Source organism: Marmota flaviventris, chromosome 10 (assembly GCF_047511675.1).
Source record: "Marmota flaviventris isolate mMarFla1 chromosome 10, mMarFla1.hap1, whole genome shotgun sequence".
Classification (NCBI taxonomy): Eukaryota; Metazoa; Chordata; class Mammalia; order Rodentia; family Sciuridae; genus Marmota; species Marmota flaviventris.
Window position 1 is genome coordinate 112,586,805 of NC_092507.1, and position 19,702 is coordinate 112,606,506.

Consider the following 19,702-nt stretch of genomic DNA (forward strand, 5'->3'; position numbering starts at 1 on the left):
CACAATTTCCTGATGACACAGAAGGATAAAGAATGGGTTTTAGGCATTTTTCTTTTTTTCCTCGATGAGACCGAAGTTCAAATATCTGGACACAAAAACGGAAATTTTTACTTAACCAGGCATGGGAGAAGAGTGGAAAAGAATCTTAACAGTTTCATCTAAAAAGTAACACAAGCCACAAAACCTTTTTAGGCTTCCTAACTACTTGACTTCAAAGATTTTTTTTTTTTCTTTCTACATACAGAACAAAACAAAGCAAGTTTAAAAATTCTTTATTTGAACTTTAGAGAAAGAACAGGTTTCACATTATAAAGACTTGCTTAAAAGTATGAAATAGTCTGCTGTCATTTCTTTATGTATTTGTAAAACAACATAATTATTAAGGGAGATATTGGTTTATCTTTCCACCTCATTTTCAACCCATCCTTACATTAGCACAATATAGCCTTAGGAAGAAAACCGTGGTGAAATAGGATTTCTAACGCTCTCCTCTGGTTCTAATGAGTCCATAGATGCAGCATTACTGGTCTTAGCCCAAATATAATTGTCAACATGATGAAGGAAATAAACTGGTATCTCTCAGGCTAGTTGTTTTCATCTAAAGCTAGTTGTTTTCCCAGCATCTCCTCTATCCTGATGACTGGACCAGGAATTATGTCTGAGTATGAATTAAAACAGTTCAACCAATAAACATTTGCTGTGAAAGTCAACCTTCTAATTCCTATCTGAGATTAGCACACCAAAGGATATGCTAAGCCTCCTGATTTATTCAACTAATGGTCACCAACTTCATTGAAGGCAAACAGCATAACAGTGTGGTGTTTGTTGATCTTGACAAATGATAAACTTGATTTATTTGCTCAGTTCTCAAGCTTAATATAATTTAAAGTCTTTTAATGTGCTAAATCCTTAATGCTTAATGTTAGTTAAGAATGATGTTCATTATGTGACACTGGCTAGCCATGACATGATTCATATGTAAAATTAAACTTTCTAACCACATACTTTTATTATTCTTTTTCATAAATTCTTTTGCACCTGACAGATAACACAGATATTACAACTGCCCCAAGTTCTAGTCTTATCCAAAATAAACTCTGCCATAAGCTTAGTTATTAAAAATATAAGTTAACAGAATATGCTCTGATTTTTTTTCCTTCAGGAGAAAACTCCATTTCTTTTATGGGCATAGGTCCTTTTGGACTCTGGCAACATCTTTTTTGGACAGTCCAATATTCTGCTTCCTTGAAAATCAACCACAATCCCTGCAAGGGGGTGGGGATAGGGAAGACAGGAATTTCCCCTTCCAAATGTTATTAGGATAGGAATGAATTCTAATATTTCATTCTCTTTCTTTTAGGCTTTCTTGCTTTTATGGTACAACTTATAATTGGGTATTCATATTAGCAGCAAAGATCTTAAATTATGTACATTAAAATGCCTAAGACTAATGAAAATAACATTCTGGTAAGGAGTATGGAGGCTGTAGGTTGTGATAAGCTTCTATGCATTCTGGCAAGAAACAATCTTATTTGAGAGGTTAATTCCTATGACACAGCCAATAAATAGCATGACAATGGGCTCATTTGAAGTTCAGCTCCTATGGGTTTGTTGAGGGAAGCTGAGTCAGCCTGTTGGTATGCAGTGGAAAGAAGACTTTCATGGGTGGAAATTTCCAGGCGGTCAGACTGAAAGAGGCTATCAGATCAGACTGGCTCTTCAGGTTATGAAAGTAAAAGTGGCTGCTTCTAATATGTTATTCAAAGTGGAAGTTGCTTTGAAACTCTTCAATGCAAAAGTTGAATACAAGGACAAATTTTTTCCTGTGGTACATTTCTGTCAAGTTTCACAACCTGAGCTTAGTTAAATAGCAAGAATCAAATAATAGTCTGAACACTGGGAGAGCTTGAGAGTTCTCCAGTTTTAAACACTAAATGCCACAGCAATGGTGTCTAACTAGCACCTGCTGCTGTGACTACTGGGGAGGAAGATTCGGGCCAACAAAAATTAGTCAGGGTAGTATCTCTTTAAACATGATAGGTAAATCAGTTTGAATTCCAAGTTCCTTCTCTCTTTCTAAGGAATGTTTATTGGGAACACTTAAGAATGACTCATATAATCTCCTTGCTTTCAAATACCTTCTATCTACTTCTGGCTAACAAGAAAAGGCACAGAGGTGCCAATTTTGTGCTAAAACTTGAAGTCATAAAAAAAAAAATCAGAAGATGCTCTGAGCTTTTATAATCATGGGGGACTTTTTATTTCTGAAAACATAAATTCCACCTATTAATCTGATGTAAAGTTGCTGTACTACAAGCATGGCAAATGATAGATTTGCCTTGAGAATGATCCATCCTTTCACATTAACCCCTACCTTGAGCGTTGGTTTACCCTCACAGTCTAGTGAAGTTGTTCCTGTGCTATTGGTGTACAGAGAAGGCGCTCCAAACACCTTCAGTAGTTGCATGAGGAAACACTCACTTACTTCCATTAAGCCTAAAAATTCAGGACTTGCAACAGATGGAAAGACTGCCCCTATTAGTCTCCATTGTCACTTCCCCACATTATAGTATTATTGGCCCAAGAGCTCAAAACCACCTTAATAATAGATGGACTTTCTTCCTCCATGAATTTGTCTAATTTTCTCACAGCTTGAAAAGCCTCACTTCAGACTTTAATAAATAATAATAAAAAAAGATAATATAGATAGATAGATACGTATATCTCTCACACTTCCTGGGTACACAACCCCCAACAGGCAACCCCACCAAAATACTTAGCCCAAATATCTGCTCAATTTATTAACTTGGCATAGCAACTTTCTATTTCCTAAAAAGCCTAGTGCTAGCACACAAACATTAAAATGAAAACTGCTACTGTGCCTAGGGTTTTATAATAGTTCTTTCAGTACTTTAAAAAGTAGAATATTTCTTTGTGCTTGTCAGTAACCTTTTACTTGTTTTCTGAAACTCTACCATGAGGAGGATTCTCAAAAGATTCTCAAAAGATCAATTCAAGAACAGCTGATGACAAGAAGCTATAGGGACAGAGACTGAAAAGAGGAGGCAAGACTCCCAGACTGCTTTTCAGAATCACTTCTCAGGTGCCCCACTCTGTGACTGGAGCTTCTGGCCCTCCTAACATCAGTCTGCTCTTTGACTGTGACTCTCTCCTAACCACTATCCACATTGTCACCCAGAAGAGAGGAATTAATCTTGGTGTTCATGACATATTGAAGTCTTCAGTCTGATGAGTTGATAGAATGAACATAAGAAAAGCTGGGAAGAAATGAAGTGAAAATGAAGTGCTAAACACAAGAAGATCATGTGATGGTTTCTTTTTGTGTGATTTGGTGCCAGGAAGAGGAGAGAGGCTCCACCTACAATCATTTCAGATGCACTGAATCTGCTGGAAATGACAGTTCCAGCAGATCAGCAGCTTGGGAATAAAGTAAAAAGGGAAGGCCACCCATTCAGGTATAAACCACAAATGCTAAGTACAAATAAACTTTACCAACTGGGGATATTTCCTTTTTACCCAAAGATCCAAACTGTTTTGATTCTTTGTGAAGTGTATGCTGCCACTGCCTACTAGCCACAGTCACAGTCCCTTATTGGGCTAATTCACATCGCAGAATGGAAAGGAGTGGGGCTGGAGGATACCCCATAGGTTACTTGCCTAGTAACCTAGAGGTCTTCTAGACATTCATTTTATATTCCTTGGTACCCATTAGAAGAAAAGTCTCCAGAGAAATGGTTCTTGTCTGGCAAATCACACAGAAGCCAAATCAGAGAGTGCTCCATTGACTTAAAATAGTTTTAAATGTGGAAAAAGATGAGAGGTAGCTAATACTCCTCCATCTCCAGATTCTCAGGTAAAAGAGCAATAGAGGCCTCCATCCCTACAAAATGAAACTGATTTCCTTAGAAAGCATCTAGTAGCCTGAGAGATCACTATCTAGAGAGTTAGAAGTACCGGTGATTCTTTAAAATTGTTTATTACTGCAAGTCTAATAGGTTTGAAGGCAGAAAATGAACTGACTACATGTAATCCTTGAGGGATTGATAAAATTTTTCTTCTCTTGCAGGGAGGAAGAGGAATTAGTTGATACAGTGTGGAATGGAAAGAAAGGAATCTCACAAAGGCAAATTTGTGGAGGTGAGAAGCAGTGTTTGTAGAATGAGTTTTATCAAGAAGTTGAAAAGTTTCAGGAAGGAGAGGGAGAAAGAGTTCCATTAGAAAACTGAAGGCAGAACATCTGAGTGGAGATCACTACCTGAGATCCATTTTTGAAAATTCACCAAATGAAAAAAAAAGTAGTCAAAGTACAGTAAAATATAAGAATATAATTTTTTTAAAGCCATGGGACAACAAAAGAGTTAATTTCTTCACTGTTCACTGGAGAAACTGAAGATTATTGCCATATTATGGGTTGCATCCAGCAGGAATACAAGCTTGCTTGTCTGCATTGTATTAAATAATACTTGTCAGTTCTCAAAAGCTCTTGTCTTGCTTACATCACCTCCATGTTCCTTAACTCAACTTGGTATTATATAGAGAGTAGTATGTGTGTAGTGGGTGGAGATTCACCATGAAATATAAGGAACTGCCCTGTAGTCCTTGAGGATTGCACAGGTTAGTTAAGAAGACATAAATCTGGGGCTGGGGATATAGCTCAGTTGGTAGAGTGCTTGTCTTGCATGCACAAGGTTCTGGGTTCAATCCCCAGTACCACAAAGAAAAAAAAAAAAAAAACACATAAATCTGCATGCTATCACTTGGGGACCTTGAATCCTAAAAATAAAAAGTAGCTATGGCTTTAATCTTAAACTGCAATCACATCAAATTTTCAATGTTTTAACACATGTATCAATTAATTAAACTCCCTTCCATTCTCTCAAATACGTAGTTTACCTCTGACCCCCAACACAGCCACCAATTCAGGTGTGAACCATGAATGCTAAGTAAAAATAAACTTTACTAAATGGGTATATTCACTTTTTAGCCAAAGCTCCAAATTGTTTTGACTCTTTGTGAAGTATATTATTGGCTGTTCTGGTTTTGAAATTTGCACAATTTCCAGAATGGGTGTGCATTAAAGGAATGAGAAACTCGGTAAGTGGGAACAATCTGAACAACCATGTGCTACAGCTTTAAAGAAAAATCACTTTACTGTATCAATAAGTGAAATGGCAGAAAGGGGAACTGGATCTTACTTGAAAGAAGATGACTAAATATAAAACAAATATAGCAGGGAAAGCATTTAAGAAAAGTATGGGGAAAAAAATACACACAAGGTAACACTGGAGGATGCAGGCCACATTTGCCACTAAAGAAATGTTCCCTTGCATATAATTTCCAGTGCTTTGCAAATAGATGGGTGGATGGTGGAAAACAGCAGTTTCTTTTTCAGTCTCTCCCCATCCTTGAGTTACAGCATGAGACAGTTGTCTGCTTGCCACAAAGGAGGCAGAGAACACCATTTCTCTCACCACTCTTCAGTTTGGCAGGGTCTCATTCTTAAGTCTTCCAATGTAGCTGCAGGGTACTACTGTAATGATTCAGGGATGGTGCTGACAACATGGGTTGCCTTGGTGGCTGCTGGAGGGGAACCAAAGTAGGTGTTGGTTTGATTCCTCTGCTGATCTCGGAGGTAAGGAGGGACGGAGGAGCTTTTGATGTGGAGGATCCTGGTGTCCATCACCTGACAGTCAATTTGCATCATCACTTCGTAATCCTGCCCATTGATCACGTTTTCTGTAGAAAGGAATATACACAGGTGTAAATGTGCATCTCTGCTAGGAGCTTTAATCCCAGAAGGACATGAATGTGCTTTAAGGGTATGAACTGCTGATACATTTTCAAGGATGCAAAGGAACTTCACCAGTAGCAGAGCTACAGCAGGGCTCAGTGCCAAGAGGGCCTGTCTTCTCCTCAATTTTAGTTCCCAAACAACATTTATTAGCTCATAAGGGCTGGACCCATTGTCAGAGATAATACCACAGAATATCTATCCGTAGACATTGTATGTCTTGTATGCTTTCCATGCAGTGAATTATCATAACTGGAACAATTAGAACAGAAAGGGATTTTAATAAGGAGTAGAAAGGTTATTTAAGCCCTTCTCCTTCCCTTCAACAACGGGAAGGAACAACTAACTATCCAAAGAACCAATGACGTGAATGTAAGGAGACCTTTGGCCTAGACTGCTTGGCTCCTATTCATCAATCTAATTTCATTAAGATACTCCCAACTGTGAATTTAAGGGTTGCATTAGAAGAATAAAGTACAGTGAAAACTAACAAGAACTCAAGGATATTTGACAATTATACTCTTGCTCAGAGATCATTATCATATCCCTTCCATATCAAGGTAATTTTTATTCCCACAGTTTCTGATTTCAGGTACAAAGAATCAATACAGTTACAATATGAGATTAAAGGAAGTGTTCTAAGGCTTGCAGGGACACTAGAGGGTATTTGCAGAAGGGAACAGGAAACCCAGGTAGAGTCATGCTTACCATACATAAGGTTAGCTCATTAACATGAGTTCAAAATACACAGATACAAACTATATTCCCTTCTTAATTCCTAAGAGGATGAAAGTTCTTCATTTTAGGGAGAGGGTCAAATTACTCTCTGATTCGTAATCCTGGGTGATCATTTTCCAATTTGTAGTCAACTAAAATTGTGCATAAAACTGATGAGAGAATTATAGACAAAACATTTTTCAAGCCCAGCTGAATAACCACAGCATTATGGTTAGAAGCAGTGTGAACTTGGATTAATATTGGGTAGTCAACGTGGTGTCTGATTTTGCATTTTCTTCTGTGAATTTGGAGTTGGGTGTGCAGGTGGCCTTGTCCTATACTGTCTTTCTATAAAGATGATACAAAATCAACCACTGATTTTTAAAATTTAAACATTTGGCTTCTCTACAATAATTGAATATACAAAAGTAGAATTTCTTTCTATTCCATTATGCTTTATTTTTACTTTGACACCATACATGTCAAGTATTATAAATCTAGAGAAAGAAACTCCAAAGTTTGACATCTGATCTTCAGATTCCTTGTTATGTTTGAGAAAATTGAATCATACAGCTTATCACTTAGGAAGCTAGCAAAGACTTCTGGAGACCATCTATTCTGGAGTGTCATAAATTGGGGTCTAATTTACAGAATTTAGGGTCTCTAAATTCCATGAAATTGTATGAAATTTGTGTGTGTATTGAAATAGGGTCCATCAGATTCCCAATGAGCTTTGTGACCCCCCAGAAGTTAAAAATTACTAGACAAATCTAATGATCTATCAATATTAAGTGTTTTGAATAGATGATATGGTCTACTTTAAATCCAACAGAAAATATCATTCCTCCACTTCTATTGGCTGGTTTCATTGTTCCATTGTTTAAAATAGTCTCCCACAATGATAAATTTCCCATTACAAGTCATATAAATCTCTTCTATTACAGTTGAGGTTAATTACTTACCAGAGATTAAAAAAAAAAAAAAAAATTGTTGCTGCTGTATATGAACAAACACTGCCTATTTTTAAGACTATTGTTAGGAAGTTTAAGTCTAATTTTACAAGTCCTGCCTCTTTGCAATGACTATCAAATCATTTTCTTATCTTTAAAGAATTAAATTTTAATGGCTATAAGTTAGTCAATGTTTCTCATTGAAGTATTTTCCAAAAAGTAGGAGATGGAAGAAAGATATTCTGCAAATGTATTTGGAGTTATTTCATTCAGAACATGTGATCAAGTTCAAATTTCAAGGCACAACACCAGTCATTTCCTTTTGGAACAGAAATCTTGTGTGTGTGTGTGTGTGTGTGTGTGTGTGTGTGTGTGTGTACACATTTGTGTAGTATGCAGGCGCTGTGGCATAGAAGACCAAATAATGGAAAACATATGCATCAGAGACATGCAATACACATTACTAATTTTTACTGCTTTCCAGAATTAACTCAGAATCCAGATGACAGTTTAAGATCAAGACTAGGTTCTCTAATACAGCCCAAACCACCTGCAGAAGACATTAGAGCCTATGTGTCTGCTATGATTTAAACCGATAACTGGAGTTCTTTAATACTTTAAATATCAAGAAGAGGTGGAAACCCTGGAAATAAAAGTTCGAATGCTTTAAGGGAAAACTAAAGTCCCAATATCATTCCAAAACCTTGGAGTTCCTAGTCGTGTCGAAATGGCATTGTCATCTTAAGCCCAACCAGATGGAAACTCAAGGTTGGTTAGGTCAGGGTGGTTTTAAAATGGGTTCTGGTCTTCACTGCCTTCTTCTGGGCCAAGGAAACTATCAGCATTGCTAGAAGATGACTTTTCCAGGTAGTATGTAAATGTCTGAGGCTGGATTCAGGAAGCCCCTCTGAAAGACAAGCTGGATACTCTCATGTTTGGAGTGATGTGCCATTAAAGCCCTGAAATTCTAATACCTCTAAATATCAGTTGAAGTGATGATAACAACACTGGTCCACTCTGTGAGACCTCTGGGGATTTCATACGAACCCCTGTGGAACCCCGTGGATAATTAATGAAGCAGTCTCATAATTACTGATGAGGTTTGAAGTATTTTAATTAAAGGAGGTCAGAGTGGGAAATGGCACATGATAACTCATGATCTTTGTAAGTCCCTCCCTGGACTGTATGACATTTGTATAGTGTCACACTATATACATCCAGGAGCAGGACAGAGTTTCCTAAACTCACATTAGGGGCACACAAGGCCTCCATTAACCCTCAATTTAAGGTTATGATTTTTATTTCCACCATTGGAAAGGATAACAATCTCAACTGCAACCTACAATTTGGCCCTGTGTGAATAAAAAATATGAGAACAGGTTCTAAATGGGGAGATAGAGCCAGAAAACTGGTGACTTAGATGGGAAAAGGAGGCCTTGAAGGGAATCCCAGGCAGAGGTGTGAGGGACTGAGAATGGATCACACATTTTTATTTTTTATTTGTTCTAATTAGTTATACATGACAGCAGAGTGCATTTCAATTCATTGTACATAAATAGAGCACAACTTTTCATTTCTCTGTTGTGCACGATGTAGAGTCACACAATTTGTGAAATCATACATGTACCTAGAGTAATGATGACCATTTTAAGACCAGGTCTTCATTGTTAATGTGCAGGGGTCTAGTAAAGGGAAATGTGTAAATGTGTTAAGTATGAGTACTTCAAATTCAAAATTAATCAGGCAAATAAAAAGAAGAAATTAACAGCTTCAAACATGAGCACTTAAATGTGATTCTGAATTTTCAGAAGGATAGGGGAAGCCAGAAAAAGTGTCTGGACATCGAGGTTGGAAAAATTCTGGGTGAGGTGGAATTTCGAACTGCCTGTAAACACACAAGAACTGAATCAAGCACAGCCTGCCAAGAGGCTGTTAGCTGGGAGATGACTAACACAAAAGCCAGAACCTTGACCAAAGGCAGAACTAAATATTCAAAAATTTACAGAAAGCTTAATTTTTAAAAAGTGGACAAGCTTCACCAGTACTTAGCAAAGAAGCATATGTAATAAAAACAGATTTCTCATTAGAATCAAACACCAACTCTAACAAGGTAGTTTGCTCTGTGCAAGCCAGGCTGGTGACACACCATGATCTTGACTTCTGCACCTAAATCTACTGAAATATAGGATACATGTGCTGGCGGTGGGGTGGGCATAAAGATGGATAGATATTCACCCATTCATGGACCACAAGAGATAACTTGTACCCAGTAAAGAAACAAATGGAAAAAAGGGGACGGGTGGGTATGTGGTTGGGGGGTAGGAATACAAATGAACAAGGAAGTGGTAAAAATGTCACATTTCCATAATTTCCATAAGCGAAACTCTACTATGCCAATCTTCTCTTCAATTTCCAATACAAGTCCTGGTTTTGACATTCCAACATGCCATGCATCACTACTATTTTTTTTTCCTCTGACTGGGGAGGGGAAAAAACTCTTTTCTACTCAAACTCTCTATCTAGCCCCATTCTGTTAATCCTTCAAGGCCAATTTGAGTCCCATTTCTAAGGAATCTTCTATGAGAACTCCAATACTGACATTTTCCCTTATAGCCAATATATAAATATTCTATTTCCCTGAACAGTACTAAAATAGTTAGAGAAAAAGGTTTGGCTCCCTTAAGAAATGCCTGGCAAAGCTGAGGCAGGGTGAAATTGAAGTGGGTAAGGGTAATAAAACTAGGACCTGTCACTTATCGGCTGGGAGGAACATGGAGTGAATTAAGTAACTGTCACACTATAGATGGAAACACAGAAATACAATGTAAGAACACAGGCAGGGCAAAGTACTCCTAAGCAAATGCCATGTATGCCCGAAGCTGTTCTCCTGGCCCCTTGTGAGAGCACTTTTAACTGAAAAGCTGAACTCAATTTGTGACATTTATTCATCCATTCAACAATTATGTGAGCACTGATACTGTGAGAGGCACTGTTACATAAGACTCTTGTCTAAATAAGCATTTAGATCCCATCTTCTGTACTCAAATTAGATAGAAATTATCCAAAGGAAAATGAACCCCATATATCTAAAAAACTGTCAGTCAACATTTACTTACTGATTTAAGAAACTATGAGAAAGTATAAAAGAAAATGGGGTTTCCTCATTTCCACAGGTAACCTAAGTTCTGTGAAAGCAGCAACAGAATAACATTTAAAATATTGCTACAAACATTGACATGGCTTTGTCACAGTAGTGTGCTGATTTTAAGTACTTTGAGTATAAATGGAGGAGGGGGATAGCTGGGTCAAATGGTGGTTCCGTTCCAAGTTTCTGAGGAATCTCCATACTGCTTTCCAGAGTGGTTATACTAATTTGCAGTCCCACCAGCAATGTATGAGTGTGCCTTTTCCCCCACTCCTCGCCAACATTTATTGTTGCCTTGATATTTGCTATTCTTGAAAATTGTCATTCTGACTGGAGTAAGATGAAATCTCAGTGTAGTTTTAATTTGCATTTCTTTAATTGCTAGAGATGTTGAACAATTTTAAATATATTTGTTGATCGATTGTATTTCTTCTTCAGTGAAATGTCTGTTCAGTTCCTTAGCTCATTTATTGATTGGGTTATTTGTTTTTTTTTTTTTTTTTGATGTTAAGTTTTTTGAGCTCTTCATATTCCTAGAGATTACTACTTTATCTGAGGTGCATGTGGTATATATATATATATGATGGAATATTACTCAGCCTTAAAGAAGAATGAAATTATGGCATTTGCTCGTAAATGGAGTGGAGAATATCATGCTAAGCAAAATAAGCTAATCCCAAAAAACCAAAGGCCAAATGTTTTCTCTGATATGAGAATGCTAATTCACAATGGGGAGGGGAGCGCTAGGGAATAATAGAGTTACTTTAGATTAGGTAGAGGGGAGTCAAGGGTATGAGGGGATAAGAAGGACAGCAGAATGAAACAGACATTATTACCTTGTGTGCATATATGCCCACATGACTGATATGATTCCACAACATGTACAATCAGAAAAATGAGAAATTATACCCCATTTTTGTGTGATATGTCAAAGTGCTTAATGCATTCTACTCCCATGCATAACTAATTAAAACAAACTAAAAAATTGAAAAAATGTTGCTACAACATCAAATAAATACATTGGCCTTCTCCTACTACCAAAGCTCAACAGTATTCCTGTATGGTCTCTAAAGAAAAGAGAAACAGTAAAACACCTGTCTCTGAATGTTTCCCCCTGTTCCCCCAAACCTAGCCAAGTGAAGAGAAAAATGAAAGCAAGCTTGGGACAGTAAGTTCAGATACATATTATCTTGAAGGACACTGGCTTTCTTTTTAGGCTTACTGGAAAGTAGAGCAAGTTAGTGTCATCAAATTTCTTTTACATACACTAGGACAGTTATTGTTGGGATGCTTATTGCATTAAAAAGCCATGCTGATAATGTCACTGTTTTTACAGCCTAACATATAAAACCTCTTTCTGAATAGAGAGTGAACTGGACCTGGGATCAGATTCACTGTCCTAGAACTCAGTGTGGAGTTTTAGCCTCAAGTCATAGACCAAAGCTGGGAATATACAATAACTCTCCTGCATCTAATAAATAAATCACTGGCACCAAGTACTAGAAAACTATTTTAGGTCAGAATCTGAAAAGCTGAACCAATGTTCTGAAGCACTTTACTTTAACATCTAGGACCTGCAGAGTAATTACCCAAAGGCCGTAATCACCCCAAATCAAATCTCTGCAGTTATGAATATGGGTTATAGAAAATTATGGCTCTTTAATTGCATTTAAAAATTGATGCATGGGAATGATATATTCTTCTCTGAGCACCAAATATGGCTTTCTCTGAAGTATTTCTGTGTTGGGAAGGCTCAGCAGCTACAAGATTGCTAAATGGAAATTCTAGACCAAGGTGGAACTCTGAAGGATAATGAAGCCTGATAGACCAAATTACTCTCAGCCCATTAAAAATCCTGTGACACACTGCCCCCGCCCCCATACTGGAGATTGAACTCAGGATCGTTCTATCACTGAGCACATCTCTAGTCCTTTTTAATTTTTATTTTGAGACAGGGTCTTGTAAATTTCGAGGGTTGGCCTCCCACCTGACACCCATTCCTGCCTCAGCCTTCTGAGATGCTGGGGTTACAGGCATGCACTACCACACCTGGCTTGGCATAATTTTTTCTTCATACTATGGAATCTTAAAAATATTTTGAATAATAGTCACATGGTTTCAAGTATATTCAGAAAAATTCACATAAAAGCTAGAAACAATTGCCAACAGATTTAAATGAATGAGATTGGTTATGGCATTGCAATTTTAGATTAAAAAAAACCCCAATACACTGAATTTTCTTATACATTACAATCAGAAAGCAGTCTGTATAACACTGGATTTACAGGCATGCACTACTGAAGGCAACTCATTATTATTATTATTATTTTTAATAGATGGCCTGTTAGACAACATAAAAACAGGTTAGGGGGCCTTGCAAATTGCTGAGGCTTCTCAGACATAGTCACTCTTGAAGCTCAATTCCATATAAGACAAGACCCTAGGAGGAATTGTTAGGTCGGTGGCAGCGACTTAGTGGCAACTTAGAACAAAGCAGCCCGCACCGGAAAAGAACATCAATCAGATGCTGGCGGAAATGCCTGTCAATCAGCCAGATCTCCTGACTAACGCCTGTCAATCAACAGGACCCCCCTGGCCAATCCTGGAGTTCAGCCAACTCCCCTGACCAATTCAAGGGGGCAAGGGACCCTAGAAACACCTTTTCCTGTCCCAAGCCCTTCCCTTCCTGCTGTAAGCCCCATAAAAGTCCAGTCCAGTTGAGCTTCCACGTGGTTTCTCCTCAGACCCTTCTCCTGTCCCCTTTGTGGGTCTGATCGAGTTCCACCCAGGAGTGATATCTCAATAAAGCCTGTTCAGCGGCCCTTTTAAATCGCCTCCTTTGGCCATTGCCTGCCCCGACTGATCTGACAGGAATCACACTAGAATGTCAGCTCCTTGAGGGCGACATTTTTATTTGTTCACTGCTGAATCCCTATTGCTTGGCTCAGAAAAGATATTCAATAAATTTTTTTTAAATAAATAAATAAACAAATGAAGGTTTGGTGATATAGAAATGGCCCCAGAGAATGCTAACTTAAAGAGGGATGAGTTGAGGTGTTCTGGGCTACACTCAGGGATCTGAACTAAACAAGAATTAGAGAAAGGCAGCTGCCTCGGAACTGATGTACTGTTCTACATATTTAGTTTTTAATCAAATTCTTTCATCTTCAAAAGGGCAGGAGTGGTACTGCAAATTGGTGCAGCCAATTTGGAAAGCAGTATGGAGATTTCTTGGAAAGCTGGGAATGGAGCCACCATTTGACCCAGCTATTCCCCTTCTCGGTCTATTCCCTAAAGACCTAAAAAGAGCATGCTACAGGGACACTGCTACATCGATGTTCACAGCAGCACAATTCACAATAGCAAGACTGTGGAACCAACCTAGATGCCCTTCAATAGACGAATGGATAAAAAAAAAATGTGGCATTTATACACAATGGAGTATTACTCTGCATTAAAAAATGACAAAATCATAGAATTTGCAGGGAAATGGATGGCATTAGAGCAGATTATGCTAAGTGAAGCTAGCCAATCCCTAAAAAACAAATGCCAAATGTCTTCTTTGATATAAGGAGAGTAACTAAGAACAGAGTAGGGACGAAGAGCATGAGAAGAAGATTAACATTAAACAGGGATGAGAGGTGGGAGGGAAAGGGAGAGAGAAGGGAAATTGCATGGAAATGGAAGGAGACCCTCAGGGTTATACAAAAGTACATACAAGAGGAAGTGAGGGGAAAGGGAAAAATAATACAAGGGGGAGAAATGAATGACAGTAGAGGGGGTAGAGAGAGAGGAGGGGAGGGGAGGGGAGGGGGGATAGTAGAGGATAGGAAAGGCAGCAGAATACAACAGACACTAGTATGGCAATATGTAAATCAATGGATGTGTAACTGATGTGATTCTGCAATCTGTATACGGGGTAAAAATGGGAGTTCATAACCCACTTGAATCAAAGTGTGAAATATGATATATCAAGAACTATGTAATGTTTTGAACAACCAACAATAAAAATTAAAAAAATAAAATAAAAAAACAATAAAATAAAAACAAAAGGGCAGGAGTGGGATTAGGAGCAGGGTAGACACCAGGCTCACAAGAACACCATTTGCCATTCTCGATCTCATTTTCTCCACTGACATGTCAGCAGTTCACAGTCTGCATTAAACTTGGATGCTTTTAAATCATACAATGTTCAGAAAAACTTAGGCTTTTGAGTACATTCATTATTTCTCTCCATCCCTTATAAATGAGAGTTTTGAAAGGCTTACCTAAGTGAAACCGAGGAAACAGATTTGCATAAAGGCCTCTGGGTTTATAAATAGTTTTATTGCTCCATTTAAACTTCACAATATACAACCCTCTGGCAAGTCTCTTTAACAATAGGTAATTATGTTGAGATATCTGAGATAGATAAATATGTTGAGAATCTGAGATGGCTAATTCAGTCTCATCCTCAGCTAAAGTCTAACCAAGTACTAAGTCATTTAAGATTTTACTTTTAAAAACTTTTTTTTTTTTAAATTTTAAGTTTAATCTAGCTGTTAGACACAGAAGCCTTTGGTAATAAGTAGGATTTTGAAAAAAATCTTAAAAGTTAAGAGACTAAAGCAGGTACTACTTTCAGCCAATGAAACACACACACACACACACACACACACACACACACACACACAAACTAATGATTCTTCCCCCCTGCCCCCAGGGGTAGAGCACCCTGAGCTCCATTCCCATACCCTTCCTTTTTTTTTTTTTTTTTTAAATCTGGAGAAAGAGTTTTATTAAGTTGCTAAGGTTGATCTTGCACTTGCCATTCTCCTGCCTCAGCCTCCTAAGGCTCTGGGATTACAGGTGTACATGCTACCACACTCAGTTTATGATTGTCTTATTTAGATATTGCTAAAAATTACTTTTGCTACTACTGGAAATAAATCTAGAAAAGCTTTTTAACAAAGATCTAAGAAAAGTATTTCTATATTATTCATATAAGAAGTACTGGAGGATATATGATTGAATAGAGGTCACTACCAAATGTAATCAAGGCACTACTCTCCTGAGTTCTTATATCACCAAGCCAAACAAACTAGGAATATACTAGCTATTTGCCTTCTCTTAGACTCTCAAAAAAATGGCTTAAAGATTACAGAATATTTTTTATATCCATAATAAAAATAATTTATAATATAGTATTCTACACATTGAATAATTTTTCTATGAATTTAGATATAAAATTATGTAAATTTACAAATAGTACTACTTATAACTTTTAGAAATGCTACTTTCTCAAGAAAGTATCACATTTTTCTTTTTCTGGTCCTGGGGACTGAATTGAGGGGTGCTCTACTACTAAGGTACTCACCCAGTCCTTTTTATATCTTATTTTTGAGGCAGGGTCTTGCTAAGTTTCCTAGGCTATTCTCAAACTTGTGATCTCTCTGCCTCAACCTCTCCAGTAGCTGGGACTACAGATGTGAGCTACCATACCAAATTGTCATTATGATCTTTGAATTATTATTGTAAAATGACAAGCCATCTGTTTTGATATAGTGATACATTATTTGAGCCATCGAAAGTGATTTTTCTTTTAGCAGGTGACAAAGACTCTTTTCTTTAATTAGGGTATTCTTAGCTCTCTGTTCAAAGGGACTCAACATTGGGCTTCCCTCTGTCTGTATAGTCAGGTTTGAGCAAGAATTCCGCTCTGTGAGTTTAGCAAAAATCCTCTACTCAACTTGGGATATAAACACCTTCCATATCTGATCACTCTGGCCTGCCCTCAGTATAAATTCTTTTGAGTCTAGAAAGAATTCCTCTTAACTCCGTGTTTTCTCTTAGTAATTTTCCATCTACTGACCCTCACCTTGTTCCTTGGTGCTAAATCTCCCCTTCCCTTGCTGGAATCCTAGTCAAGCCCTACCTTTCTCCCCTACTACAAGACCCGATGGCATTGGTCCATCCTATACTTATTGTCGTGGCCCCCTTGTATGAAATCCATCTTATCAACTTCAACAAGTGTCATATTTTTTTAAACAATAGGAGTCATTTCTCTCAGTCCTGTTTCTATTTCTTTCAGAAAACGGGAGTAGTCATGTTTACAAAACTGCATCCTGGCACCATAGCTCTGTAAGCAAGAAGCAAAAAGGCATTTTTGGAGATTAAAAAGTGAATTATTCATAAAATACTCTGATCAATAAATGTCATATCTGAGTTGATGAGGAAAGAGTAAAATAGGAGTTTAGTGAAGGATAACACCCTGGGATGAAGTCCAATAGAGAGAAATTTCTTGCTTCTATTTGTTTTACAAACTCAATTAACAAAACCAAAGAGGTGTTTTTTTTTTTTTCTTTTTTTAGTATTAAGACCTGTTACAGTGAAGAAAAATTATAAATATTGAATGAAAAATGGGAATAATTGGGTAAATGTCACATTCCAGTTCCATTCAACTGTGAAGAAAACAAACAGGGCTGAAAACCAAAAAACTAGGCCTGCGCCATCCCCCAAGGCCCTTGTGGAATGTATGCAACACAGGGTCTGAGAATAGCTTGGAGACCAAATTCCCAGAGATTCCTGATTGCAGCTACGGGATTCAAACCATAAAGAGATTTTTTATCAAGGATGTCATTTGAATTTTTTTGAACTCCAGACAGTTTCTCATGCTCTCTCATGCAACAACTCCCAATAGGTGTCACAGATAGAGGAAAAACAATCTTTCTAGAGGCTCCACAGTTGTCTCACAGGAGTGTTAGTAACAGGGCTAAAATGAATGAGAATCTGCCTTAGGTTCTTCCTAATATTTTCCTTGTTTGGCAATGCCTGCAGGTGTAAAGTCAGGCACTTTGTGGCATCTCATGCAAATATGTAAGTGGGAGACAGGGAATGTGCTCATAAAAGCATGTGGCTAAAGGCTGAAGGGTGAAATCAGGGCAGGGACTGTTTTTGGCTGAGATGTCTCACCAAATTTCCAATTATCTGTGATCATTCATAGAACTAGAAGGTATTCTGCTCCAAATGCTTGAACAAGACAGGTTCTATCTTTATGCAATTTACAATCAAATTGTTACGCAAAATACACACTGGGAAGTAAAGCTAATAACAGTTCACAAGATATGAAAAACTGCAGAGAAATATAACAGGGTGCTTATATCTAAAAAAATTAACAAAGAGAAAACCTGCCATTAGAATCCTATTTGTAGCTCTGTTGTAAAGGATAATTATAATATCTCCCAGTGAAAAGTCATTCAAGAATAAACAGTAAGGGGGATGGCGTTTTGGAAACTTTAAGACTCAATTTATGGAGTCCAAACACAGATATCTGGTACAGTGACAAGAGTAATGGTTATAATAAATTAAGGAAACTTATATCTAAACAGAAATCCACAGAGCTGCGTACGGATATATAAAAGTGCTCAGGGATAAGTAGAAAGATTAATTCCTTCTGGAGCAATGAAAATAGAGTCAGAGAAGAGCAGCTGAGGGTGCTGATGTTTTATTTTATTTTCAAATAAAAGTTTTGGATTTAATAACTAATCAAATCCCAACCTCAGTAATTAACTTGCTATTCTTACTTTTTCAAACTTGTTCTATGTTGCCAAGGTTTTGCAGATTCACTTTGTCATAAGCCATTGTGTAACAGCATAATACAAGGGAGAATTACAAACTTTACTCAAGTTGCACATTTACCAAAAATATTCCTAAAGATACTTGGGAAGCTACCTCCTGTTCATAGGGTAATATACACCACCTAAGTGCATTTTACTCTATAGAGGGGATTTTTGTCAAAGAAATGTACCAGGCTGAGACATAATGCCAAAACTTGCACAAAGTTGGACAACTAATGGCCTGATTTATTGGTGTGTGTCCTTAATTCAGACTGGCAAAGAGTGCAAGGCCAGGCTGTCTACATACTTCCTTTACTGACCCAGAGGTCACCATTACTGATTTAGTTCCTTGGCTTTGAGTGGGCCTTGCCTTCTGATTTGCCTGCCCCTTGGAGAACTCAGAGGAAGCAGCCGTTAAAGTTTTCCTGCATGAGCTCAGGGGTTGATGAGATCATCAGCCTGCTTGCTGATCCTGCAGTGTAACACAGGGAAACAAAAAGCCTACATTTTCCACAAATGTAGCAGAAAGAATCAAGCATATGGTAATCTTTGACAAAAGGGAATTTACAGAAATAACCACTCATGGTTAATCTCCCAAACAAACTGAATACCTCTGTGTACAAAATTGAACAAATTACAAGGAAAACTAGGGATTTTATCCATTCTTTGTGATAGATTCAAGATAAGTTAGGGCTTGTGGGGCTTTGAAATGACATGGTCCATCATTTTAATTCTCTTTCTCTCTCTTTTTTTCAATGCTGAGGATGAAACCCAGGGGTGTTTTACCACTGAGCTATATCCCCAACCCTTTTTATTTTGAGTCAGGGTCTTGCTAAATTGCCCAGGCTGGCCTCAAACTTGTGCCTCAGCCTACTGAGTAGCTTGGATTACAGGTATGTGCCACGATGCCTGGCTCTAGTCCTTCATTTCAGAAGTTAGAAATCTGAGGTCCAGGTATACCTAAGTTTATTATGGGTTCTACAATTTATTCTCATTATTTCTGCTTCTTAGAGACATTCCCCATGATATAGTAATTATGAAACAATTGTTTTAAAGTGCATAAATAACAAATATTTATAACAAACTGAGTTTTATTTATATCATTACTTTAAACTTTGTCTGGACTTTGGAACAGTGAGGCTCCAAACTAAAGAAGCATGAAATATAGACAGAAGACCAGGGTCAATTTTAGCTCTGAAACTTCTGGGCCACATTATTCTAAGGAAAAACACTTAACTTCTTTGATCTTTCATTTTCTAGTCTATTTTCATTCACCAAATATTTACTGGATCACAACTATGTGCTAAGTCTGGTCTTCTGAGTTGAGAAAGAAAGAAAATAGGCAAGCCCTACTATAATGGCATTTACATTCTAGCATTCTAGTGAGAAGGAGAAGGCAGACAGGAAACAAGAAGTTAAAATATATATATATATATATATATATTTGAAAATGATGAAGTCTAAAGATGAAACAAGCTCTAGA

General features: G+C 37.5%; 1 protein-coding gene across 2 annotated transcripts in view; it reads right to left on the reverse strand.

Moving 5' to 3' along the window:
- Positions 1 to 256: 256 nt before the first annotated feature.
- Atf6 (activating transcription factor 6) overlaps positions 257 to 19,702 on the reverse strand; it is a 241,778-nt gene continuing 222,332 nt past the window's right edge. For both annotated transcript variants that reach the window (XM_027922484.2, XM_071618244.1), the window contains one exon: positions 257 to 5,757. In XM_027922484.2, coding sequence (XP_027778285.1) covers positions 5,549 to 5,757 — 209 coding nt within the window. In that variant the 3' untranslated portion in view covers positions 257 to 5,548. The remainder of the gene's footprint in view (positions 5,758 to 19,702) is intronic.